Source organism: Melanerpes formicivorus, unplaced genomic scaffold (genome assembly GCF_026170545.1).
Source record: "Melanerpes formicivorus ecotype bairdi unplaced genomic scaffold, bMelFor1.0.p_v2 SCAF_8, whole genome shotgun sequence".
NCBI lineage: Eukaryota > Metazoa > Chordata > Aves > Piciformes > Picidae > Melanerpes > Melanerpes formicivorus.
The window spans coordinates 14,221,475-14,246,690 of NW_027142360.1; the positions used below are offsets into that span (position 1 = coordinate 14,221,475).

At 40.4% G+C, this 25,216-nt stretch overlaps 1 protein-coding gene across 3 annotated transcripts in view; it reads right to left on the reverse strand.

The window, feature by feature from the left end:
* Window positions 1-25,216, reverse strand: part of KIAA1549 (KIAA1549 ortholog) — a 144,961-nt gene that overhangs the window by 28,466 nt on the left and 91,279 nt on the right. For all 3 annotated transcript variants that reach the window (XM_068142218.1, XM_068142220.1, XM_068142219.1), the window contains exons 8-10: window positions 23,854-23,999; window positions 15,975-16,152; window positions 13,807-13,991 (exon numbers count right to left, since the gene is read on the reverse strand). In XM_068142218.1, the coding sequence (XP_067998319.1) occupies window positions 13,807-13,991; window positions 15,975-16,152; window positions 23,854-23,999 (509 nt within the window). The remainder of the gene's footprint in view (window positions 1-13,806; window positions 13,992-15,974; window positions 16,153-23,853; window positions 24,000-25,216) is intronic.

Genomic DNA, 25,216 nt, shown 5'->3' on the forward strand with positions numbered 1-25,216 from the left:
TTTGGAAGTTGTCAACCTTTCTTTATACTTTCAGGTTTAATTTTCAAAGCACACGCAGCCATTGCACAGCACACGTACAAAACCCTCTATGTGCTCCTGGAGCTGACTTCCTGCAAAGTGAAGCATGTGCTGGAGTGTGTTTATGGGTGTGTCAGGTTCCAGATGTTTAAATGAACCCCCTTTCATAAAGCTTGGCATGCCAACATAGCTAACTACAAACAGACCCGTCTGATACCATGCCAAAGATAAGCTTGCCTAAGGAATATTCTGAAACAATCTCTTCAAAATATTTTCTCAGCAAGCAAACATTTCCCAAATGGTTCTTATAAAGAACGTTGTAGTAAAGCAAACTGCTATTGAGACCAGTAGATGGCAATAAAAGCTCTCCTGTAAAATGCAACAACTATCTGAATGGTTGAGGTTTTGGAGTTCATTTCTCACAAAATGAGTAAGCTTATTATGTGAACAGATCTGGATGTCTTCCACTATACTCCATTTTTCTTGGGCTTTACAACAGTTCCTTCAATTCAGCATTATGGAGGATCCAGTTATTGAATACTGCCACAACTGATTCAAAAAGCCACTGTCAAGCTAGACTAGATAAAGGTATAAATGGTCCTCTGGTTTTTTTGAGTCATAGCCACCTAATGAACCCTTCCTGAAACCACCCCCCTTTCAGAATTGAAACATTGTCTTCAGAATCTTGCTCACTAAAAAACCCAGCACAAAACTCCACTCTCCCACCACAATACTTCTGAGGAAGAAGTTTTCACAGCTACTGTCAGAATTTGCATGCCGCCTTGCAGCACTTCGATTATTGAAACTCCTCTTAGCTATTCCACCTCCACCTCCAATGTGTTTGACATTATGTCTTTTCTTTTTGAAAATAATCTTGTGTGTGACACTCTTCCTTTGAACCACTTCAGCGGTTTTCTTTTTAGCCCTTTCAAACTGCAACCTCATATCTACACAGCCCTGCTGCTGATGGCGGATAATCACTTCCTCTTGTTCACTACATTCCCCTCTGCTGCCTCCGCATGATGAGTCTTCACCATGTGCTGGGCACGATACTTTCATCAAAACAAACAAACAAAAAACCCAAACAAACAAACTTGTTGGCGCTCAATCCTTTCCTAAGCACCCTTGACTGGACTTGCAAAGTTGCTACTGCTTGTTCAATAGCATGATGGGTGGGGTGGGCAAGGAGAACTGAAGAGACAAGCATTCTATTAATGTTTGAGTTACTACTATGGCTTTACTAAGATTGCTGCGTGTCTGCAGTAAGCATTTCAACCTACCTTAGAGTTAATTCTAGCATACTGGGTTTGTAAAGCCACTGGGGAGTAAAGCAACATGCAAAAAGCAGGGATTTTGACTGTTTTAACTTTCACTGATTTTCTTCCTAGCTGCGGTCTAACACAACGTTTTGTCTAAGTGCAGTTACAGAAACAGCCATATTTATGTGAACATGTATGCACACCACAGCATATGCACCCACAAATGTTCATCTGAAGACAGACCATGGAGAAGCTGAATTAAAAGACTGTTGGTATTGCAAAGACAAGCACTGACACCATAAGGAATGGCACAGTTAAGATTGTCTGAATAATCACAACTGGATCCTCTCACACATAGGCATTGCAATGAAGTCTTGAGTTATAAAATAATAAATTCATTTCTTCCACAGGAACCCTTTTGCTCTCTACCACCCTGCTGGATCCTTGGCATAGGCTGGGCCTTCTGCCACTAGTCAAAGCTGAGTAGAATACAAGAACATTATTTGTAGAACCAGTGTACTCCTTTCTTGCAGAAGCTGGCAAACAGGTAATGAAAGAAGGAAGAGGTATAAAAAGAGAAAGGATGCGTTCTTTTATGCAAATCCACAGCTAGGGTGGCTGAGACTGTCCATGGATTTCACAGACACTTGCTGGCAACCGAGGACTATCAAGTCTCCAGTATTACCATTCCAGGCACCCAGGCCCTGTTTTCCTGAAGCTGCAGCCAGATAAACTCATCTGGCTTCCTTGCCAGGCAGAACTAGTCTCTCTATCCTATCCTCTTGCCCCTCTCTTCCTCTGCCTGCCACCTGCCTGTTCCAGTTTACACTATCAAAGAAACTGAGGCTCACTGCTCTGTATTCCTTTACTTGGCCTCATAACAACCTGTGTACAGCCAAGAGAGTAAAAAAACTCTCAGCTTTTAAGGTACACACTTTTGATACCTCACCTCTTAGATCATGGCAACATTATAAGTTAACTGACACTAACCAAAATCAGCATTTCCAAGGAAAACTGTTTGAAGGACACTGACACACAACTCTGCTTTCTGCAAGATTAGATGGTCAGATCAACAAGACCCAGTGGAACAAATATTTGAGTGTCGTTTCACAATGAAGAGCTTTCCTACATTTTCTTATGAATTTCTGTGCCACCTGCTGCCTTCCTCCTTTTCTTTTTATCCAGTTATATGGTGTAACACATGGGATAACCTCCACTTATCTTGTAACAGGTAGTCAGACTACCACATGAGGATCAATCATAAATTAACCACCACCATGCACATGTGTTCTGATACTACCACCTGTTCTGAGACCCTTTTTATCAGCCTCAAGAAGCTAAGACTGCATAAAATCAGTATCAGCAAAGATTTCTTGTTTTAAATGTAAGATTTTTTTGTGAAGGCTTTATTTTATTTTAACTTTATGTATTTATGAAAGGGAAAAGAGAAACTAGTCTGAAAGTTACCACCAAAATGAACATGTCTAAACTACTGTATTTGTAAGGCATTATATTATTATACAAATGCAGAACCTGCTGAAACCTAAAAGGAAGACAATTTCCAATTGGTGAGTCAAGACAGTGCTCTCATCCTATTGTTACATACTGAATGGGGAAAAAAATAAATATTTGAAGCTCAATTCATGGACAAATCAAATAATTTCTGCAGAAACCTACAATGTCTGTGCACCTTGGTCAAGATTTATTCCATGAAAGCGGGTAACAGCTATAGTGCTGTTCAAGGCACGGAACTGTAACACAGCTAACAATATATTGTTTTGCTAGATGCAGAGACACACCAGCAATGTCAACAATTTGTTTTCTCAAGAATGCAAATACTGCACACACAAGTCAATGAATAATTTCAGCAGAAAGCAGAAGAGAAGAAACACACTTATTCGGTATTCTCCCTGTAGTTCCTGTAAGTAGCATTTGAAGTTGGACATAATATGAAGAATAATGCATTAAGACATTTTCTACCAATTTTATACTAGTCTGGCCCGTTCCTTTTAGAGACAGACACATTGAGAAGAGGCTGTTAAAATGCATTTCTAGGGAAACACAGGAGCTTACCACACTTTCAGAGATAATACTTTAGCATTGGTACACAATCTATGAACAGGACAGGAATCCCTGTAAAGAAGTCCTGCTGACTTACATCCTTATTAACATTCTAGCACATGGAATTCTACAAAATTGACAGGATAAAGAAACTTCATGGGAAAACAAAAAAGGTTTTAACTCTAATATTTTAAATGCAGCAAGGCAATGAGACTCAGAGTTTTAGCATGGGTCTGAACAAGAGGACACAGTCTCAGGCTACGCCAGGGGAGGTTTAGGTTAGATGTTAGGAATAAGTTCTATACAGAGAGAGTGATTGCCCATTGGAATGGGCTGCCTGGGGAGGTGGTGGAGTCGCCCTCATTGTAGGTTTTCAGGAGGAGAATTGATGGGGTGCTTGGTGCCATGGGTTAGCTGTTTGGGTGGGTTGGATTGGTTGATGGGTTGGATGCGATGATCTTGAACGTCTCTTCCAACCTGGTTTATTCTATGTAATATGTAATTCTATGTAATATGTAATTCTATGTAATATGATTTAAACTGGCTAAAAGCTATTAAAAATTACAAACTGCCTTCCACAATCTGAGATTCACACCACCAAAGCCTTCTCCATATTGCTATGGCGTTAAAAAATAGGGCAGTGCGAATTCACTGCAGTACTCTCATAATAGACCAGTAAGGACAATGATTTGCAGCTGCTGGTGTGCTGCTTGATTTTATTTTTTCCACCAAGATGTTGCCTACTTCCTCCTCTCACAAGGATCATTCATCTGTATTGTTTGAAGTGTCAGTTCCATGAGATAATTAAAATGCCTACCAGTACATAAGAATTTAGAAATACTAAGACATGTTCACCTTTCTCGGTCTCATTTTCCTATTGAGATCATTCTTTTAATATCATTCATACCCCTTACAGCCATAAACATACCCCTCTGTATTTTTGTTTATGTTGCTCTACTTCAACAGAAAACCCTTTGGGATCATAGCCAGGGACCGACTGTAAAGCATGCATAGAAATTACACATGTGATTCAATAATGCTAATGCATACCTGAGTTAAGACACAAGAAACCTTTGCTAATGAAAAAAGCATATTAGAAGATCATATAGAAGCAAAATTCCACCTCCACAGCCTCCCTCAAAATACTGAGAAAAGACACATTTGTATTTCTCCAAGGTTTTTTTGTGCCATTGACACAACTTCCCTATAGAATGGGATATGATACAAACAACTTGCACCATATGCACAAGCTCCTTCCTGGTCTACTTGTGAAAAAAATACTCAGCATCACTGAGAAATGCACAGTGGGATCTTTCACTGATGCTGGTTTAGGAAATGTTTAAGCACTAAACCAAAAAGGGTCTCTCATTTAATGTAAACACTTTTACTGGATAACCATGTATGTATGTAAAAGCTGTATGTGCAATGGCAGTTCAATATATTGCCTCTTTGGTGGGATGCCACCAACCTCCCATTACAATGGTGATACAACCTGTACCTGCCCTGTGGCAAGCCTCAACTCCAAAAGATGCAGGATTTTGAAATCTGAGGGCAAAAGAAGGTGTGGTATGTATGAAATGCTGCCCATTTCCCCATTTTGGACCAGGCAGCGCTTTACACAAATTATTTCTCACATTTATCATCACAACAGCACTTCAGTCAACTATCACCATTAGTGGGAATAGGTAAAGCAGCTGAGCAAGCATGTCCTTTTGAAGAAGAATTATGCTTATAGTTTCACAGGTTTCTACCATCAAATTATGGAAAAGCAGCACACAAAATAGCCACTGATGCTGTAGAAAACCAGAACAAGCTAGTGTACAGGCTCTAGTTCTCCTTCCATCCTCTGACAAGTCAAAGCTGTGGTTTGCTGCTAATGGCAAGCCAATCAGGAATCCCAGCAAAAATACCATCCAGGAATTTTGCTTCTGGAGTGTTGTTCTCCTACACTGGAGTAGGATTAAAACCAAATGAATAACCCCCCAAATCTACAAAACTGTATAAAGCCTGAAATTCTCCAGATACTTGTTCTGAAATATTTTTCTCAGGGATTTTTATCATCCCTCTTCTCCCTTGTTGCACTTCTTCCTGCCACTCTAATATTACCATGACAGCTCAGCAAATTTCACAAAATACAGGAGGGATCATGTTGTTGAAAGCCCTTAACTCTGAGTACATATATGCCCGCAGGCTGTTGAGATAACTGCTGTAACAGGCAGAATTCGGTGTCTGAATCACACAGTTTTAGCCTTACTTCTCAGACAGAAATGCCGCAGGGTGGATACTACCTTAATCACAGCTTGGTGAGGTTCCTTTGCACAGTGGTTGGATGAAAGTGTAAGGAGTAAGTCAGAAAAAGATCACCAGCTTCTTAGGATAGACAAGCCACCGTTGTTTCTCAGTTCTACCAGTCTTCTGTCCTTAAGTTACGCCAATTACTCCTCCAAAGCTATGTACACAACTCCAACATCAACTACAACCTTTAACAAGAGGTAGCATGACACATCAAAGAATTTTAAGTCAAAGAAACTCTTTCCACAACTTGTGAAGCAAGTGAACACATTCACTACATGGCTTTCACTGTCTAGACAAAGCACATATATAAGACAGTCCAGAAACACTTCCTCTCTGCAAATAAAGAGAAAATTGCTAAGAGAGTTTTAAGATAGAGCACAGGTCAGCAATTTTTTTTGTGCTAGTATTTTGTTGGGCTCAGTGACTCAAATTTAAGTATCTTAAAAGGATTTAGTGCACACAGAAATAAAGTGCATCACATACACTGCAGAAATAATCTGCTTGCTGAAACGAAGCTACAAGTGAGTAGCAACATTAAGACCTTAGGCAACAGTGATTTAATGTTGGCTGATTTCCTTGTTCCTAAAAATAGCTACATTCTACAGTAAAATCTCAATCATTTTTCTGTTAGGAAAGGCAGAATTTATTTCCCCAGTATTAATCTAGTCTCAGAGGTCTATTATGTTTAGGATGGTATAAAAACTTTATCCATGTTTTGAAAATTGATTCTTTTTGTTGTTTAACTCCTTTTCACAAGTAGCTACTCTATAAATGCCACTGTAAATCCATGGATCACCTACATGTTGAACAACATATTCAGTTCTACTCTCCCCTCCTCAAAAATTATGGAAAAGAATTAGAAAATGCTCAGCCTTTTCAAAGGCTAGCAGCTGCTTCAAAAGGTCAGCTCAAAAGATGGGATAAGAAAGCTGACTCCTCTGTCTGGAAAAAGACATGATGGAGCTGGGAACACGACAGGCATTAGCAAAGTGAGAGGTGACAAGACCAAGTGCAGGGTCCTGCATCTGGGTCGAGGCAATCCCAGGCACAAATACAGACTGGGCAGTGACTGGCTGGAAAGCAGCCCTGAGGAGAGAGACTTGGGGGTGCTGGTGGACAAAAAGCTCAACATGAGCTCTCAGTGTGCACTTGCAGCCCACAAAGCCAATCAGATCCTGGGCTGCATCAAGAGAAATGTGGCCAGCAGGTCGAGGGAGGTGATCCTCCCCCTCCACTCAGCCCTGGTGAGACCCCACCTGGAATACTGTGACCAGTTCTGGAGCCCCTATTACAACAGGGATATGGATGTGCTGGAACGTGTCCAGAGAAGGGCCATGAGGATGATCAGAGGGCTGGAGCACCTCTCCTGTGAGGACAGACTGAAGGAGTTGGGGCTGTTCAGTCTGCAGAAGAGAAGGCTCCCAGGTGACCTAGTTGTGGCCTTCCAGTATCTGAAGGGGGCCTACAGGAAGGCTGGGGAAGGACTTCTCAGGATCTCAGGTAGTGATAGGACTAGGGGGAATGGAATGAAGCTGGGGGTGGGGAGATTCAGGCTGGATGTGAGGAGGAAGTTCTTCACCATGAGAGTGGTGAAGCCCTGGAATAGGTTGTCCAGGGAGGTGGTTGATGCCCCATCCCTGGAGGTGTTTAAGAGCAGGCTGCATGAGGCTCTGGCCAGCCTGATCTAGTGTGGGGTGTCCCTGCTCATGGCAGGGGGGTTGGAACTAGATGATCCTTGTGGTCCTTTCCAACCCTGACTATGGTACTATGACAAGAAGCAAGTAACTGGGAATCAGCTGCTCACTGTCCCATCTGTTAGAAGTACTAGGGGGCATCACAGAAAAAAAGGATAAAAGCAAGGTGCAACAAGATGATGCAGTAGGTCATCAAACAAGCTGTCGAAATCCCTGTCAGCAGCTCAGATGGGTTTAGAAGGACCAGACAAGTTAATGGAATAGAAATTTGTTGAGGGTTGATAAATATCCTCACTTCTAGATAAAGTGCCTGAGACACAACTAATCAGAGGCTGAAAAGTTATTCAAGGCAAAGCATCACATGTACTTGCCCTGCTCTCTTCTTCTATAACTTTGGCTTTTAGCACTTGGGCTAGCCAGCCTTTTTGCTGACCTCAGGATAGCTACTCTATTGCTTGCAAAAAAGCAGAAGAAAACATTTTACATCTATCACTATATGCAGTATATCTAAATGTGGTATTTTATGTCTATAATTTATGAATAGTTAATCCTCATTACAGAAGAATTCCTACAAAAGAGCTCTTGCAGAGGAATTGCCATCAGAGAAATATACTGTTGAGAAGCAATTAAGATGCTGAATACTGTGTTCCTTGCTAGAATCCAGCTATTGACTCTGAAGCAGAACTTATATGCCAATTCCAAAATGAGAACGTTGGATAGTCGAGGTGGCTGTTAGAAATGAATGATATTTGTTATGCAAACAGTAAGCACAGACATGAATCTCTTGCAGAAATTCATGTCAGTTTTCAAGTAGTTTTTATAAGACTGGTGTCAGCTGCCTTTCTTAACATGAGTCTCTTTTGAATGAAATTATTCTGCAATGCAGAGCTGTTGCCTCGACATTATACAGATGAACAAAAGCATTACAGGATGTCAAAACATCACAAGAATTCTTTGTATCAGGAGCAAAAGCCTAGTATTTAGCCTCCAGCAGGGCTGGCCTCTTTGATCCTGGGAACATCCAAGAGGTAGTCTCTACTGAATATATAGTAATAAGCAAAACTCTCAATTCAGAGGTGTAAAGTTACACCTGACACATGAGATTCAGATACCAGATATCCCTGCTTGGGGGGTTGAAATAAGTGTCTACACAAGCCTCTCTCAGACATCTTGCAGAATGTATGACTCATTACCTGTACCCCTGAGTGGCACACAGAGCTCTGGCTGCCTGTCAGAAGCAGCACAGATTAGAGCCAATGCACAAGGGCTGCTAAGACTCCCCAGGTGATCACACATTAGCTGAGGTTTGCTGGCACATGATGTAAACTGGCAGCCCTCCAGCTCTGGCATTATCTGTGGTCCTGCTCAAGGAGGTGTGGTACTGTATGCTTTGACCAAGGGGACCAACCCATGTCACCTCTCTGCGGGGTGTCCACAGTAGATAGGAGGGACACTGAGCCAGAGAGGTATGTTCAGCCTTTAAGAATCACAGTGGCATGCAGAGGACTCCAGAGAGGAATGATTTCTGGATGGAGTAGGCTTTTCCCCTGCTAGAGTTGCAGGGTGTGCCCTTAAAATGTTAGAAACTGAGAAAGCCACTCAACATTAGCATGCAACGGGAATGACTTCATCATGCCCACCATTAACATGGCAATATCCAAGATCTTCTAAACAAACTAGCAGTGTGCTTGTCCACAGGTGTCAGATTCTGGCCATTAGCATAGGGAGCCTTTCCCTGATTATCTAGTGTGAAAATTACATCTGAAATGTCCTATCAAGGGATTTCACTTTTTTATCCAAATACTTGTACACAGCAGGGAGAGACAAAATCCCTGGTGAATCAGGATCCATTTTAATTTTTGGATGTCCACAGAGAAAGAAATAATATTGCCAACCATGTTTCCATTACACGAGAATGGGTTTCTTTGTTCTCCAGGGAAGAGGAAAGGGGTTGAGAGATTTCACACAAAAACAGTAGCCCAGTACAGAACAGAAGAGTGGTTTGGGCTTTCCAAACATTTTCTCTATTTTCATGAAGATGAAACACAACTCATGGCAAAAATTCAATTGCCTACAAAAGGCACACCTTCCTTGGAAGAAAAGAGGTTCATATTGGGACAATGTTGTGATGGATATGGGCAACAGCAGGAGAGAAAATCCTGTAATTTAAGAATGCCACTTATGCATCTTTTTACTTCCAAAAGCAAAGATATCTTTATCCAATGCAACAACCCGGATCACATCAAGGTGAATTTCCAGTAGGATGCTACAAGTCATGAATGCTTGATGTGGCCTTTAAATATCTTAGTTCCATCTCTTGAAAAGACTTATCCTTGTACAGACTAATGAATCTTGCATAGAAATTCAGTGCTCTGACCTGCTTCCTTAACTCCCAGTTTAAAAAAGTTCCAAATGACATTGATCTAAGCATGGTTTCCCATCTCATCTCCAGAATGAAAGAAGCAATCTACTATTTTTCAGGTATAGTTAATCCTGCAGAGGGATGGATTAGCTAAGTGGAAGTCTCCTCAAGACTTTTTTAGTTATACTTTATTCTTCAAGCTGGTTTTGCTAGCACCAGTTGCCACAAAAGTATTCTTTCTTATATACTTAAGTTCATATTCACTGAAGTAGCATGCTTTTGAGACTATCCCAGAGTAAAACACCCCTTAGTATTGTCTGAGTTCAGGCTCACTCTTGCTATTCTTTGTAGAAGATAACATTCTAAGCCTTTTTAAGGAGGAGTCTTATGACATCTTCTCTGCCAAGACATTGATCCTGTGATGATACCAGAAGGCCAGATGGTGAGAACAGAAATTGGTAGTGTGGCATGGAAACCCAATCTGCAGAACAGGCCTGCACTGAATAGTCTACCCTGTCCATGTCATCACCTTAGAAGAAACTTCTTTGCTATTATCTATATTATATTTGAGAGTGACCTGGACTTGAGGGTGGTGACAAGCTGAGTACCTGGACTCAAGTCCAGCTTCAAGGCTGCTATGGCACATAAATATAGATGTAATCCTGGGTGGTGCTTTGTCACTGCAGGATCTGAACTGTATCTGCTGAAATGGAAAATATGTTATTAATGATATCACAAGTGAGGGACCTGTGACCCTAATATTCTAACGGGGTGTCCACAGAGCAGATCAAGGACCATGTCAGCTGTGCTGGCATGATAGGTTGGTCCAGTATAACTGAATTTCTGTGTAGTGCAACTAACTGGTGATCTTTACCCTCACTGAGGTGCACACCCAACAGGCATGTAAGATCTAATTATTGACAGATAATAGTACTGATTTGCTTCATCAGAAGACAGACTGTGAGGGTATGCAGCTTATGGCTTATTTTTAATGGCGGCCATAGGAACACAGAAATCATATGTACTCTGTGAAAGTAAATGTGTACATACAGAAGATTAATAGTAATACTTAATTACATTGTCTGAGTGCATATCAAAATATTTCAGGAAAAGAAGTAGTTTAAAAATCAGAATGAAGTCATTAAATTTAGGGAAATGAGGGAATGATACATGAGGACTCCAGGAGAAGGTGTAGTGTCTTCAAAGCATCTTCTCTGAAGAGAAGAATGCAAAATTGTGAGAGAGACTCAAAACTGAGAATAAAAAGCTCATGTAAAACTGAAGTTTTATGCAATCTCAGTGTATGTTTACAGAACTTCTCTTTCTTGATATTTCAAAGAAACAGTCTTTTACTGGCAAAGGCTTTCCTCAGCAGCATGAAGCAAACAGGCTTCCCCCTCATCCTACTCCCAACCTTTCCAGGCTCTTATCAGCTGCTGCTGTGAATTCTAACAGATTATTATGCTGCCCACTGATCTGCTATGCTATAATGACTAATTAAACATACTGAAGAAAAGACTGGTGATACCTCTGGAGATCCACCAGTGCACTATGATATCCTATTACATCTGAACAAGAAAAGACAGTCTCAGTTTTTTTATCTTCCAACCAACACAAATTTTCAAGTGCAAAACACGTTGTAGACTTAGTACACGGTTGAGAAGAACTGCCTTCTATTTCCAGTCTGGGTATGCCATGCATATGTTAATGAAATGCTCTGATATTTATACATTCCATTTCTGTATTTACACTAAAAGAAAAAAATGTTAAAGATTAATAGAAGTGAGAAGAGCTAGCACTATAAATGCATCTTCATGGGCTTGACCAATGAAATATTGATACCAAGAGAAAAATCCTGATCTTTAACCTAAATATCCTTCCATTTACAGACACAGTGCAGACCTTCACTTTCCTTTGGTCCTGAAGTCAAGCTCTGTAAAGAGGGAATGGAACTAATTGTGGGTGGGGTAAAGGAAGGACAGTCTGAGTCAAATTTTAAACCATGTTTATTTACAGACCTAAATCCTTGACCATGTTGTTTCACTTATTGCTGTCTATAACTGCCTGAAGGGAGGTTGTAGCCAGGTTGGGGCTGGTCTCTTCTCTCGGGCAGCCAGCACCAAAATAAGAGGACACAGTCTCAAGCTGTGCCAGGGGAGGTTTAGGCTGGACGTTAGGAAGAAGTTCTTCATAGAAAGAGTGATTGGCTATTGGAATAGACTGCCCAGGGAGGTGGTGGAGTCACCATCACCTGAGGTGTTTAGGAAGAGACTGGATGGAGTGATTATCTCAAAGGTCTTTTCCACCCTGGTTAATTCTATTCTATTTCTTTGCATTTACTATAATAAAAAGTATAAAAAATGCAAATAATTAAAAACTGCAGGACCAGGCTAAATGTCCCTATGCATTTGTCTGCTGCTGTGGCTGTCTGGGGGTCTTCAGTGCTTGCTAACTATGTCCTACTCTGATCTGAAATTGCTACCCATTGTTTGAAGACATGAAGAAATCCCAATGACAGCCTGCTACTAAGGAAGCCAGAGTACTACTTTTGTTCTGGATCATGGGCAAAGGAGGAAAGTGGTGCTCTGCCAGTTGTTTGATATGCTACATGATAAAATGTTAAGACACTTTTTATTGCCTTACTTCATTTAGTATTAAAATATGAGCAATCCACTGCCACCAGGATTGGACTAGATGTCCTTACTGGCTCTTTCTATTTTGCTCACAATGTCTTCCCTGAAGAAGGCAAAGTGACAAGTTCCCTAGGCAAACCGAAACAGGACTTGCATACAAAAAAGTTCAAGCTTCGGACTCATGAATGATTAAGATGAAGAATATCGTGGAAGCAGCAGAGAAAAATAATTATGCCATTTTCTCAAAAGAAAGTAAAACTATGAAAGATGTTTCTGGCCTTACAGCCAACCCAACTGCTTTCCAACAAAAAGCTTGCAATAGCAGAAAGGTACTGAAAGTTTGTGTGACGAAAGAGCATACCAAGGGTAATGATCCTCTCCTGCCTTTTTTGCATGACCCTTCTCAAATAAACTGAAACTATCATGGGGAACTTCTTCAGTCAAAAATCTGTCATGTATTACCACAGCAAGGTACCAGGAGGTGAAGGTCATCAAAGGGTACCACTTGTAGCTGGCCTCAATTCTGATGCTCAGTCCGCAGTGGCAAGACAAGCAGAAGTTATTATTCATTTGTTCTGACTGCTTTGGAAGTGCAACCACTTTCTCCTTCTCTCATCTTTCACATTGTTAATTATCTTGAAAAAGAGCATAATGTACACACAAGACTTGTCACAGAGAATATTGTATGACTGAACATGAGGTGACAGTACAAGATACATGACTACAGTACCACGGGATTAGCAGAAGCAGATTATTTTGCCTTTAATGATGCCTCTGAGGGTACAGCCAGTAATAAGATGGCCATTTCTCTTCAATTGTAAAAAAGACAAGTAGGATTTGTAACCCTTTAGTCACTTTTTCATTCTTTTTACTGAATGCATCCTTTGTGAAAATTCTGGATCATGAATTTTTAATTTACAGTCTGGGCAGAAAAAAGACAGATTACTGAATTTCTCACCATTCTAACCCAGCCCTCCAACACTCTGGCCAGCTTGCTCACTCATGTAATCTCATAAAGATCCAAATTCTAGTTACAGCATGAGGTATAACGGATGGTGTGGTTTAGCTGTCAAATTAGCCCAGAAGAATCTCTCCGAAGAAAAATTCAGCCCTCTGAAGTAAACAAGGTCAATGATTCAACACTCAATACATTTCCTCTTATTCAGTGCTAGCCAAAGCCTTGAAATGAAGTGATAAAGAAGGGCTCCTTTCAGCCTCAGTGCCCACATTTCAGAAGGATGTATCTATCTAACACAGTATCACATGCCTAGGAGAGCAAATAAAAAACCTGGGATTCTTGAATTCAAAGATCCTCTGACTTTGTCCTTTTGTCTTTTATTTGACCTTTTCTGGTTTTTTGAACCGAAAGTCTCTGAAACTGCGTTTCCACATGCTATTTAAGGATGCTAGGTGCTCCCTAGACTCTCACACTCGTTTATGCTCAGAATACTGAAGCTTCTCTCAGCACAGCTTCCCCTTTTTACCTTCTGTCGCTGCTGAATGTTGCTCATTGTGTCTGGCTGAAACTCCAGTTTATCTGTTCGACAAAGTTTCCAGTATAAAATAATAACAATCAGGAGCACCACAGCAACTGGGACTGCCACACCAACAATAATCCAGAGGTTGCTGTTTTGTGACTCAGAGGTGGAATCCTTCAGTTTCTCCACAGCTGTGAAGTCAAAAGGAAGACAAGAATATTATGTGGTTAGATATTAGAAGCTGAGGACAGTTCAAGGTTACATGTTTTCATGTTCTTTCAAATGGTAGGTTAGGAATTTATCAGACACCAACTGCACATCACAGGAAATCTTATACCATCTATAAGCCAACATATGCCATGCTCAGGAATCATGGGGCAGGTGACCAATTTTTCTAGCCTATCTTCTGAAGATCTGTGCTTAAAATATTGATGAAAACACAGTTCTGCCACATCATTCTGCAACCCAAAACTGAGCTTACATAGTGAAATGGGTCCTGAAAAAAACAACTTACCACTAACAAAAATGAGAAGAACTTTCCAACATTATTGCCTGTTTCCTGCCTTAAGCAGCTGCCTCTTCTCTTTAGTTATACATTATATATTTCAGTACCTCCCCCATAAATAATCACAGTCAATCTGAAATCAGTAAGACTCTGCTGACCCCAAGGTGTAATAGTTCTGTGAGGTCTATTACATTTTTTCTCCTTTCTCCATATTGTCAGTGTGTGAGATCCTATCGCCCCAAACAGAAGACAAAGCTACTGGAAAGTATGATCAAACCAGTCATGTATGTACAAGGTGAACTGGAAGAATCAACAGAACTTCCATTTTCTCTGTTTTGTATAAGAGTTATATGTGAGACTGAAACCCACAGCAGTAACACATTACTAGCAAATGAATCTCTCTCTTCAAAATGATGTTTTCAAGTTTAAAAGACTATTTCTATCCAATGTTATTTTTGTATATTATTTAAGTCATTCTAATTATGACCCTAGAGATTAAATAAACATATGAACATTCTTGTTTTATACATCTGATGATCATTTAAGACATCACTCTTTCTGATAAAAAAACAAACAACTTTTTCTGTCTACTTTCTTCCAATCAGAAGCATTTAAAAAATATGTATGGCTCCTAACAGAACCTTCTAATGACATATCAAAGACAGTGTCAACATGAAGAATAAGCCATAACCTATGAAGCTTGTTCAACATTTAGCATTTTTATAAAAGGAATTTATTCTTTCAAGTGTTTGCATTTTTGTCTAAACAATACTACAGTCCATTAACAGACACTGAACAGGTGCACATGAGGTACTGACCTATCTATAAACCACTGGCTTAATGAGGGACAACATTTAGAAACACATCCAGATGGTGCAATTATTACCATTTTTCTGTCTACAGATAATTGTTGAAAATTAGACACATACTTGTTCTATTGGCAAAATACCCTGTGGTATAATGTAACTTAAGCCTTGTATTGCATAGAAAACAGAAAAGGTAATTAAGCATTCACATCAGTGAGGTATTTTGCAGATCATATACACGCCTGTTAACTGATTTAAAGCACTTTCAAGTTGCTTCCCTAATCACAACAGAATTTTGAGCAGTTTTCCTGGATCACTCCCTACTGCAAATTACCTATATACTGAGCTTCCTGAACAAAGTCATTATATGACTTTATAAGACCTGTCATACTTATCTTGATGTGTATCTAGTAGAAATGACATTAGTGAAAGATCACATTACTTAAGTATTGTTGAAGGACAAACAAATAAAAATAAGGTCAGTCATGCCCTCCAATCCCACAACTGTAGGTTTTATACAAACTCCTGTGCAAGGTAAGCTGTAAAGAAATATTGGACTAGTGGAAAGAGATGAAAATGGCAAGAAGGTACCTAGTTAGCACAGACGCTAAAGTGAACATAGCAAAGCTTGCAGTTAAGGACCCTGTTGCAAATCCAAGCCCAGTGTCTTCAAGAAACAAAGCAACATCACAGAACTCACTGCAAGTCTGGTAAATTTCATTTCCTCAGGAGTGTCAAAATTGCAACATCTCAAGAACAAACCACTGCAACAGTGAGCACTGTGCAGTGTCATAATCCCCAAAGCTAATATCACCCTTTCTGCTTCCCTTTGCTGGCATCAGTGTGCATTTGATAGGGCTTACGCTGTGCAACGGTGCCTTCAATGCGGTATCCAAGGATGATTGCAGCCCGCTGGATATCAACTCTGTTCATCAGGTCTGAACACTTCAGAGCACTAAGTCTTTCTCCATCTTGATCCTCCACAAAATAGATCAGCTCCACAGGGTTATCAACACCAGCTAACCGTGACACGTTCACAATCTGAAAAGAAATTGGAAAGCTTTTACATTTTAAGTTCTATTTATTTGGTGTTCCCATATGCATTTGTTGTTTCACTGCTTACCTCCTCTCACCCTTCACAGGCCTGGACACTCATTTAAAAAGAAACATTTAGAACAGCTTTGCCAAGATGGCATCAGTATCTGCTTTAATTGTCATTATGTGCCACCCCTAGTCCATAAAAAGAATAATCCACCTTCTATTATGATGCAGAAATACAATTGGTGTTGATCTCCCTCTATCTATGACACCAGATAATTTATTACACTAACCATGCACCTCCTGGGAACTGGTGCAGTTTGGAAATCCACTATCCAGAGAAGTCTGATAGGAAGACTTGCTCTGTGTGGTACTCTGAAATACAGCATACAGAAAAGGCAAAACACACAGATGAGAATTTTCTCACCTGCTAAGAGCTTAAGTCAATAGTGGGCAAGTTTAGACACACAGAGGTAATATTCATTAACAATAATTTTCTTCCAAACTAAAATTCAGTATATTTTCACCTAATACTGGAATAATATACATTGGTCTCTTAATTACACAAGCACTGCTCAAATGCTCCAGGACCTGAGAAATTTATAGAATTACCTACTATGCAACAAAGGGGGAAATTTCCAGGGAAGTAATCTCTTGCATAATACATTTGTATGACAAACCTGAAATAGCCTTTTCTGTTTTGTTTTTCCTTATTTGTTTTATGACAACATACAGATCCAGTATTGAAGTTCAAAAGCTACTTTCACTCTAAAAGTGTCAACCCTGGAAACCTCTACTTACCTTTAGCATTGGCTGGTTAGTAGGAGCTACTAAGGAGACTAATGCGATTGCACTTTCCCTTTCCCTAAATACCTCCCTTGACTTTTGTTATTTGTAAGACAGTTCTTTGTTCCAGTTTTCCCAAATGTTAGGCAGCTACACAGGCAAATGTTCTGTAGCTTCAAGTATAACTATTTGTTCTTCATCAAGGAAAGCACCTGAATAGTCACCTTCATCCTCCAAACAGCTCCCCCTGGCACTCACCATTCTTCAGGAAGGAATGTGTTTGATGCTGTGGGAAGCAATTCTTCCTGCCTACTTCTAAAGATGTTAATAATCAAAAGAATGTGTGCTATGAGGAAGCCCTGTAGATATTCTCTAACCAAATACCAACATTGCATATGAGAATCACATAAGATCTTTGAATTCCTGTAAAATTAAATCTTATATATAATAACTCTCCTCTGTTGAATCATTTACATGCAACGGTGAGCTCAATCTAGAATTAGGCCAAACAAATAGTAGGAGGTATTCTATTATGGAAAACACTTTGAAGAGCTCTGGAAGGAATTGCCACAAATAGAGCAATATATTTTACTTCCTTCAGAATTATCCTTCACTATGAAGTACATATTAAATAAATCAGGATCTCAGACACTGCCCATAGGCTTAAAGTAAAGCAAACACACAAATGCTTGCATGTCTGAGGACAATAAAAGCAAAGCTTTATACTGTTTTCTTTCCTAGTTTGCAACCAACCAACCATGTAGAAGGACAGCAGTGCAATCTTCTAACTCCAGGGGGACGTTCTGGTCTTAGGGAAAATCAACTCAACATGTCATAAAAATCAATTCCCAGAAGTGATAATAGTAAGGTATACAATAAAAACATAGGAAAGGAGGAGAGAGCACTATTGTCATGAAAGTCTTCTAGGTCAAATCAACTGAAAGCAAACAATACTGTTCAACATCAGTCACACTTGATGCAAGAAACAGAACACCTATAAATAACAGCAGAGAAACAAGCTCATTTCTGAAACACAGCAAGACCTGCTAACAGGACCCCTTAACCAGAGCTGCTTATCCTGAACGCTAGCCACTCTTCTACTAGCTAAGAGGCAACCAACCCCTGACTGAAACTAACAGAAAAAAAAAAGTAAAAATAAAAATCAATAAATAAGGTTTCAACACACATACCGAGCAGCTGTGAGACTGAATCTGGTTTCACAGAACCCAGATATAGCTTTAGTTAACAAATGTCCACAGCTTCGTATTTCTGCTTCAGCTGGGCTGCCTTCGCGACAGCCTGGCCCCCATGCACAGAGCAGCAGGGTATATTGACTGGTATCTGCTTTCAGCAGGGGTGAACCTTTCCTAAGTGGCACTTCACTCACACTGTGAGCAAGGGAGTTGAATGGCCCTGTGAGACTGGAAGTCAACATGTTCTTCACTTCGTTGCATGAAATCTCTCCCTGTATAGCAAAGCTACAAAATCAGAGACATTGAGGAAATTCTTAAATTGAATCACCATGTATTTTCTGGCCTTGTGGAGTATCCACAAAGTGCTGTAATTAATGTGTTATACACACAGGGCAACAATGAGGAGCTGGCTGAATGGGTTAAAAAAGGATTTTCTTCACAGCTGCCTTTGAAAAGGGAAGAGCAGGTGGAGGACAAATTGCCACAAATGAAACAATACCATTTTTAGCACAGAATTAAAACTAACAGTGTATGGTTCCCTCAGCTAAGAAGCAGGGAAGGGTGAGAACAACCAGACTAGCAATAGGAAGAAGTAGCTGGAGAACATGGGAATAAGTATGAAGAAATTCAGTGAAGGGTGGAGGTGCAGGTCAGTGTTGATGAACTAAGCTCACTATTTTAAAATGTTTCTGGACTTAAAAATGTTCTGAAACACAGTGGTTCATGGCTGCTCGCACCATACCAAAGGAAGCTGCAGACAAAACTTTCAAATCCAAGTAGAGATGATTTAAGGATTTCTATTCTGAGAAAGCTGATGGCTGAGAAGGGTATTCTTGAGGTGACTGTGAGGCAACTAGGCACGTATATAAACACAACAACTGTGACAATATTGGCACTTCAGTGCTTATCTGTCACACTGATCCATTAAACTTTTTAAATTGATTTTAATAAACTAACCTCTGAGTGGCTGCAACATGAAATGCCACACTGGATCTGAAGTGTTTAAATTAAATTGAGGTACACAGACACTGTGACCATTTCTTACACTGTTTCTCTACATTTGTGTCATTTTGCTCCATACTGATACTTTCTGTACAGCTTCAGATTGGTTTCATCTCATATTTTACAATGGTATCTCTAAGCTTGAGAGCGTTAAGAGTGAAAGTAGAGGCTGAAATGGTATTTCCCAGGCATCCAGCAAAGCAGTCCATGTGTAAGGAAGCATGTAACCATTTCATGTTTAAGCTTTGGCTCAGGAATGACTCAAGAAGGGAGAAGATAGAAGAATTTAAACACGTCAGCCAGAAAATGAAAAAAATAAAGAAGAAAGAAGACTAATTCAGCTTCTGTGCACGTAAGTACTATTCGTTGATACTAGATGTGCATTTAACCTCCAAAGAATAAAGGCTTAACTGTGTTCAGGTGTCAGTAAATTTAAAGTGTTTTCAAGAGATCAGTAAGTAGAGTTGCCTTGGGAACTAAGTCTAGTTCATCATTTAAGGCAGGGGAATTCAGGTGGTTGGCAAACTCTCAAGGAATGTGCAGAGTGTCCATCAGCTAGCAGGATGTCCCAGTCAGCAGTCTCATCAGGAGTAAGGAAAGCCTCCGTTCAAAAAAAATTCCAACTCTCAGCAGCAAGGTTGTATACTCAGAGTACACACTCAGAAGAGAGACATAAGCTGATGGTAAAAAAAACCACAAGAGAATCTCTGCCTTAATGAAAAGTTCAATGCAGTGATTATGTACCCTTATATAGCTACAACTTCCTCCCACGCACTAAAACTCCAGTGTCATCTAACATGCTCCTTAAATCAGAGCACAGTTCTTTTTATCACTTACTGGCCTCACTTTTTCACCTCCTGTTAGGTTCAAAAGAAATGTGCTGAAATGAAGGAAAATTGATTATTTTTGTATTAGGTCCTGGTGTAATTTAATTCATTAAAAAATAATAATGAGAATCAAGTTGTTTCCAGTACACCATTGACAAAATATAGCATAGGGCCTTGGCTCTGCAGATGCAATGCAAACCATGTTAAATATGTGCCTTCAAATTTGTAGCAACAGCAGATACATATTAAATATATATATCACTTGCTCCATGAAACATTAATATGAGTGTCATGCAAAAATAAGTGGAACTATCTCATGTACAACATTCAGGTGGGTGAAACTTCAGAGGTTTTTTTTTGTACATAATGGTTATAGCTTTTTTTTCTTTCCTTTTTTTCTTTTTCCCCTTATTTTGGTTAACCATGGAGTGTCACCTGTTAACAGCACAGACAGGCAAAAGGGAGGGGAATGAATGCTATTTGGGTAAACTAGGTAGACCAAAGCTCTCATGCTAAATTTAAAGAGTAAGTTTTAACATTCTTAGATCCCAACACATGCCTTCAGAAGTGAAATCTAAACCTCACAAGGTATCATTTCTATTTTCTTAGTATGTAAAAGGAAACTAATACGCCTGCAGTAACGTTCACAAATAATTGCTTCATCTTCTGACCCCCAGTCCTGATTTTCCACAGAGCTCAGAAATGTCACAGTTCAATACACTATAAATATCTTTTGCCTCAGGAAAAACTCCAGTCTAAACAGGTTCAACAAAAGTGAAATGTCTGTCTAGTCTTCTGTGCATATATTAATCTCCCGTGAGTAAAAGTATCCAATACTTTGGTGTCACTGGCAGCTTCTGCTCTTACTTTCACTTCACTGTGGTCTATCATAGCAGTCACTGGTTTGCATTCAAGAAATAGATATGGTAAGATCTGAATATGAAGCATGAAGGACACTGATAGCTCTCCCTGCAGACTCAAACACATGAATATATACAACACACTTCAAACACAGCTTGTAAACTTGGATATGAGGAATAGAATTAGCAGCAGTAAACCCAAGAGGTTTATTGTAAATGATTATGGACCAGATCCTCAAGCAGCAGAGAAGCATCCTTGAAAGAGATCATCCTCCGCTCAGGAGCCCTCTACCAGGTGCATCACTCCAGCTGCACACAATGGCCTCTAAGGTTGTCTTACCCAAAACAGATCCGAACATCCTGCCAAAGCAAGCTACCAATAAGCTCTAGTGACCTGATGGTACTAACCATTCTTGAGCAGGAAAGCAGGACACCTATCAAAGACACTTAACAGCAAGGTATCTCCTTCAGACCTTCTGGTATTCCAATATCTAAGAGCGTGGGCTGTGAGCACTCAGAGAAGCCCTCTGTTACGTGGGATTGTTTGATGTGCTGACCTTAACTAAGAGAATCCTCCTCTGCTCAGAGACAGCAGTTTGCAGATTCTTTGCACTCATTAAGTGGCATAAAGCAGCATTGTTGTTTAGAACATGAGCTGCAGACCTCATCCTACATCCCAGTAATTAGAAGTCGTAAAAAAAATGCTGTATTTTCACTTTCCTAAACACTACTTTTTATCTAGAAAGAACTTGCTTCTAATTTTATGTGTGCAAAACCAAACTACCTGAGCTTCACTATATAGGGTCATAAAACTGTAATCTACACACACACACATTTTGTAGGCTGTGGTATCTTTCCTTGCAACATAAAGAATATTTGTTCAATTTACATGCAAAGGGAGGACTGAGGCATGAAGACAAAGCACAATAAGAGGTGCTGGGAATAGAAGACGTGAAGCAGATATCTATCTACAGCAGTTTGTAGTTGCACAAAATAAAAATAAGATAAAATCTCTGTTACTGAAACAGATTTTTCCAAGAGGAAAACAAAAGTAAGTAAACCTCAACATCTGGAAATTTAAGTGGCAGCAAAAATTGTAGCATTACGTTAAATAAAGATAATAGGTCTGAACTACTAGAAGGGCATCTGGGAAGTAAACCAACCGTGAATGAATTAGCTGGAGAAAGTATTTTGCCTTTCAGTTTGTGGTACTGACTAAAAAGAACACATGAGGATTTAAAACTTAAAATTAAACACCCAAGTCTTCCTGGACATTATGTGAGTAATTCCACCTGTGTGACCAGGTGGCCAAGAAAGCCAATGGCATCCTGGATTGCATCCAGCAGAAGTAGGGAGGTGATTGTCCCCTTGTACTCAAGCCCTGCTGAGGTCACACCTTGAGTATTGTGTCCAGTTTTGGGCACCTCAATACAGGAGAGATGTGGAGGTGCTTGAGCGAGTGCAGAGGAGGGCAACGAAGCTGGTGAAGGGCCTAGAGAATAAATCTTATGAGGAGCAAGCAGCACCAGAACAAGAGGACAGTCTTAAGCTGCACCAGGGTAAGTTTAGGCTCGAGGTGAGGAGAAAGTTGGTGGAGTCACCGTCCCTGGAGGTGTTCAAGAGGGGATTGGACGTGGCACTTGGTGCCATGGTCTGGTCATGAGGTCTGTAGTGACAGGTTGGACTCGATGATCTTTGAGATCTCTTCCAACCTTGGTGATACTGTGATACTGAGTGACTGAAAGAGCTGGGGATAGTTAGTTTGGAAAAGAGGAGGCTGAGGGGAGACCTCATTGCTCTCTACAACTACCTGAAAGGACACTGTAGAGAGGCTGGTGAGGGTGTCTTCTCGCAGGTAATTAGTGACAGAACAAGAGGGAACTGCCTCAGTCTACAACTGGGTAGGTTTAGATTGGACATTAGGAAATTTTTTTTCACAGAAAGAGTGATCAGGCATTGGAATGCGCTGCCCAGGGAGGTGGTTGAGTCATCAACCCTGGATATGTTTAAAGGCTGTTTAGATGTGATTTGGGATATGATTTAGGGGTGAACGTTGTAGAATAAGGTTATCTGTTGGACTTGCTGATCTTGAGGGTTTTTTCCAACATGAATCTTTCTGTGATTCTGTGACAATTATAAAGCAGCACTGGAATCCAGACAGCAGAAGTTGCCATGTGTGCAAAATTTGACATGATTAATCACTCTTACTTGAAAGCCATTCCTGCAACCAGGAGTACTGTGACAAATAGGCACTTAGGGGTTGGAATATGCTACTCTATTGCTGCATCAAGCTGCACATGATTCTACCTCCTATTTCTACTCTATCACCACAGAGAGCTGTAGAGTAGCTGTTCCAGCAGAGTACTTTTTTATTCAGATGACTATCTATTCTGCTTTTGCCAGGCACCTCATGAAAGCCAGACAAGACAGCGAGTTTGTAAAACAGAACACTGGTAAAATAATTTTCAATACTGTTTTCAAAAAGTCATCAGAATTCTTAGTATCCACTTAAAATACTCAGATCACAGGACCACAGGATGTTATGGTTTGGAAGAGACCTCTGGAGAGCTTGGAGTCCAGCCCCACAGAGAGAACAGGACCATAGAATCTAGCATAGGTTGCACAGGAATGCATCCAGACAGGTCTTGACAGTCTCCAGAGAAGACTCCACAATCTCTCTGGGGAGCCTCTTCCAGTGCTTTGTGGTCCTTACAGTAAGGAAGTTCTTCCTCATGTTGAGATGGAACTTCCTGCGCTGTAGTTTACATCCATTGCCCTTTGTCCTATCACAGGGTACAAGTGAGAAGAGTCTGTCCCTTCCTTCCTGACACCCAGGCAGTTGCTTCAATTTGTTATGTTTAGTTTAACAGACAACAAGGTATGCAAAAGAACCAAAAGATTCAGGTGCAAAACACAAGCATCATCAACCTGATCCACACTTGTGAGTTATTTCCTCAACTCAAAAACTAGACAATATTAACTTATTCAGTAATTTATTACCCATTATTTCTTCCTCTGACTTTTGACTCTCAATACCTGCACAATGTTGCTGCCTGCAAAGCTGGCTCGTCTCCATATCCGGCCTCTGACCAAAGCCTCATTTAACAGGTGAGCGAGTTTCCGTTCCATCTCAGCCTGAAACACTTCCTCCTGAACTCGCTGGTCCACGACACCCAAGAGCACTATGTTGCAGAGAAAGTAACCCAAGAAGACAAAGTAATTAGTAAAATCTTTTGGTGTGCTTTTTGCAACTTCAATTACAAGCTTGGAGTGACATCTCACAGACAATTTAAGAGCAGATGTGTTCATGTGGGACATTGCCCAGTCCAGCTGGAGGTTACATGTTGGGCGCCTCAATGTAAGAAGGACATTGAGACTCTTGAACATGTCCAGAGAAGGGCAACGAGGCTGGGGAGAGGCCTCGAGCACAAGCCCTACGAGGAGAGGCTGAGGGAGCTGGGATTGTTTAGCCTGGAGAAGAAGAGGCTCAGAGGAAACCTTATTGCTCTCTACAACTACCTGAAGGGTGGTTGTAGCCAGGAGGGGGTTGGTCTCTTCTCCCAGGAAACCAGCACCACAACAAGAGGACACAGTCTCAAGCTGCGTCAGGGGAAGTTTAGACTCAAGGTGAGGGAAAGTTCTTCACAGATAGAGCTGTTAGCCATTGGAATGGGCTGCCCAGGGAGGTGGTGGAGTCACCATCCAGGGAGGTGTTCAAGAGGGGATTGGACGTGGCACTTGGTGCCATGGTCTAGTTAGTAGTCATGATTAAAAACAAATAAGAGAAAGTTCAGTCTAACTTGTCTGCTTCAACTACTTTTAGTCAAAATGTACTCAGAACTGATACAGAGGTGGAGATGAGCAGGGGAATGGTTCAAAAATCAAGGAGGAAAAAGCAGAAGAGCAGGACATGAAGCCATGTATTCCAAGTGTACCTTCCCTAAATAACAAACATTCGCAAGTATGACAATTATAGCACCAAAAAATTGGTTGGTAGCCCTGCTCACTTCACTTCCTAAACACAGGCTAATGCTGACAGGAATCCCTGAGGAACATAGGAAACATGAAAATAATAGTGTGGAACTTTAATAATAAGATGCCAGCCAGTAAAAGTGCAGTGAATGAAGCAACAGTCAAACAACCTAATTAATCAACCCTAAAGGACAGTAAACCAACCCACCATTAACTGCAGTAAAATAATTCAGTTTTCATTCCAGCACCTCTCACTGTAATGGGTTTTAATTTTGAGAAGTAATTTTCTCAGTGTTTTCATGATTCTTTTCAGTGTTGTGATTAATAAAAAGCCATCCAATTAGATAAAACATATGAAATACAATTTTAAGGTTTGAAATTTTAAACCCAAAACTATGAAACCCACTTTGTCATGAGAAAAATTTAA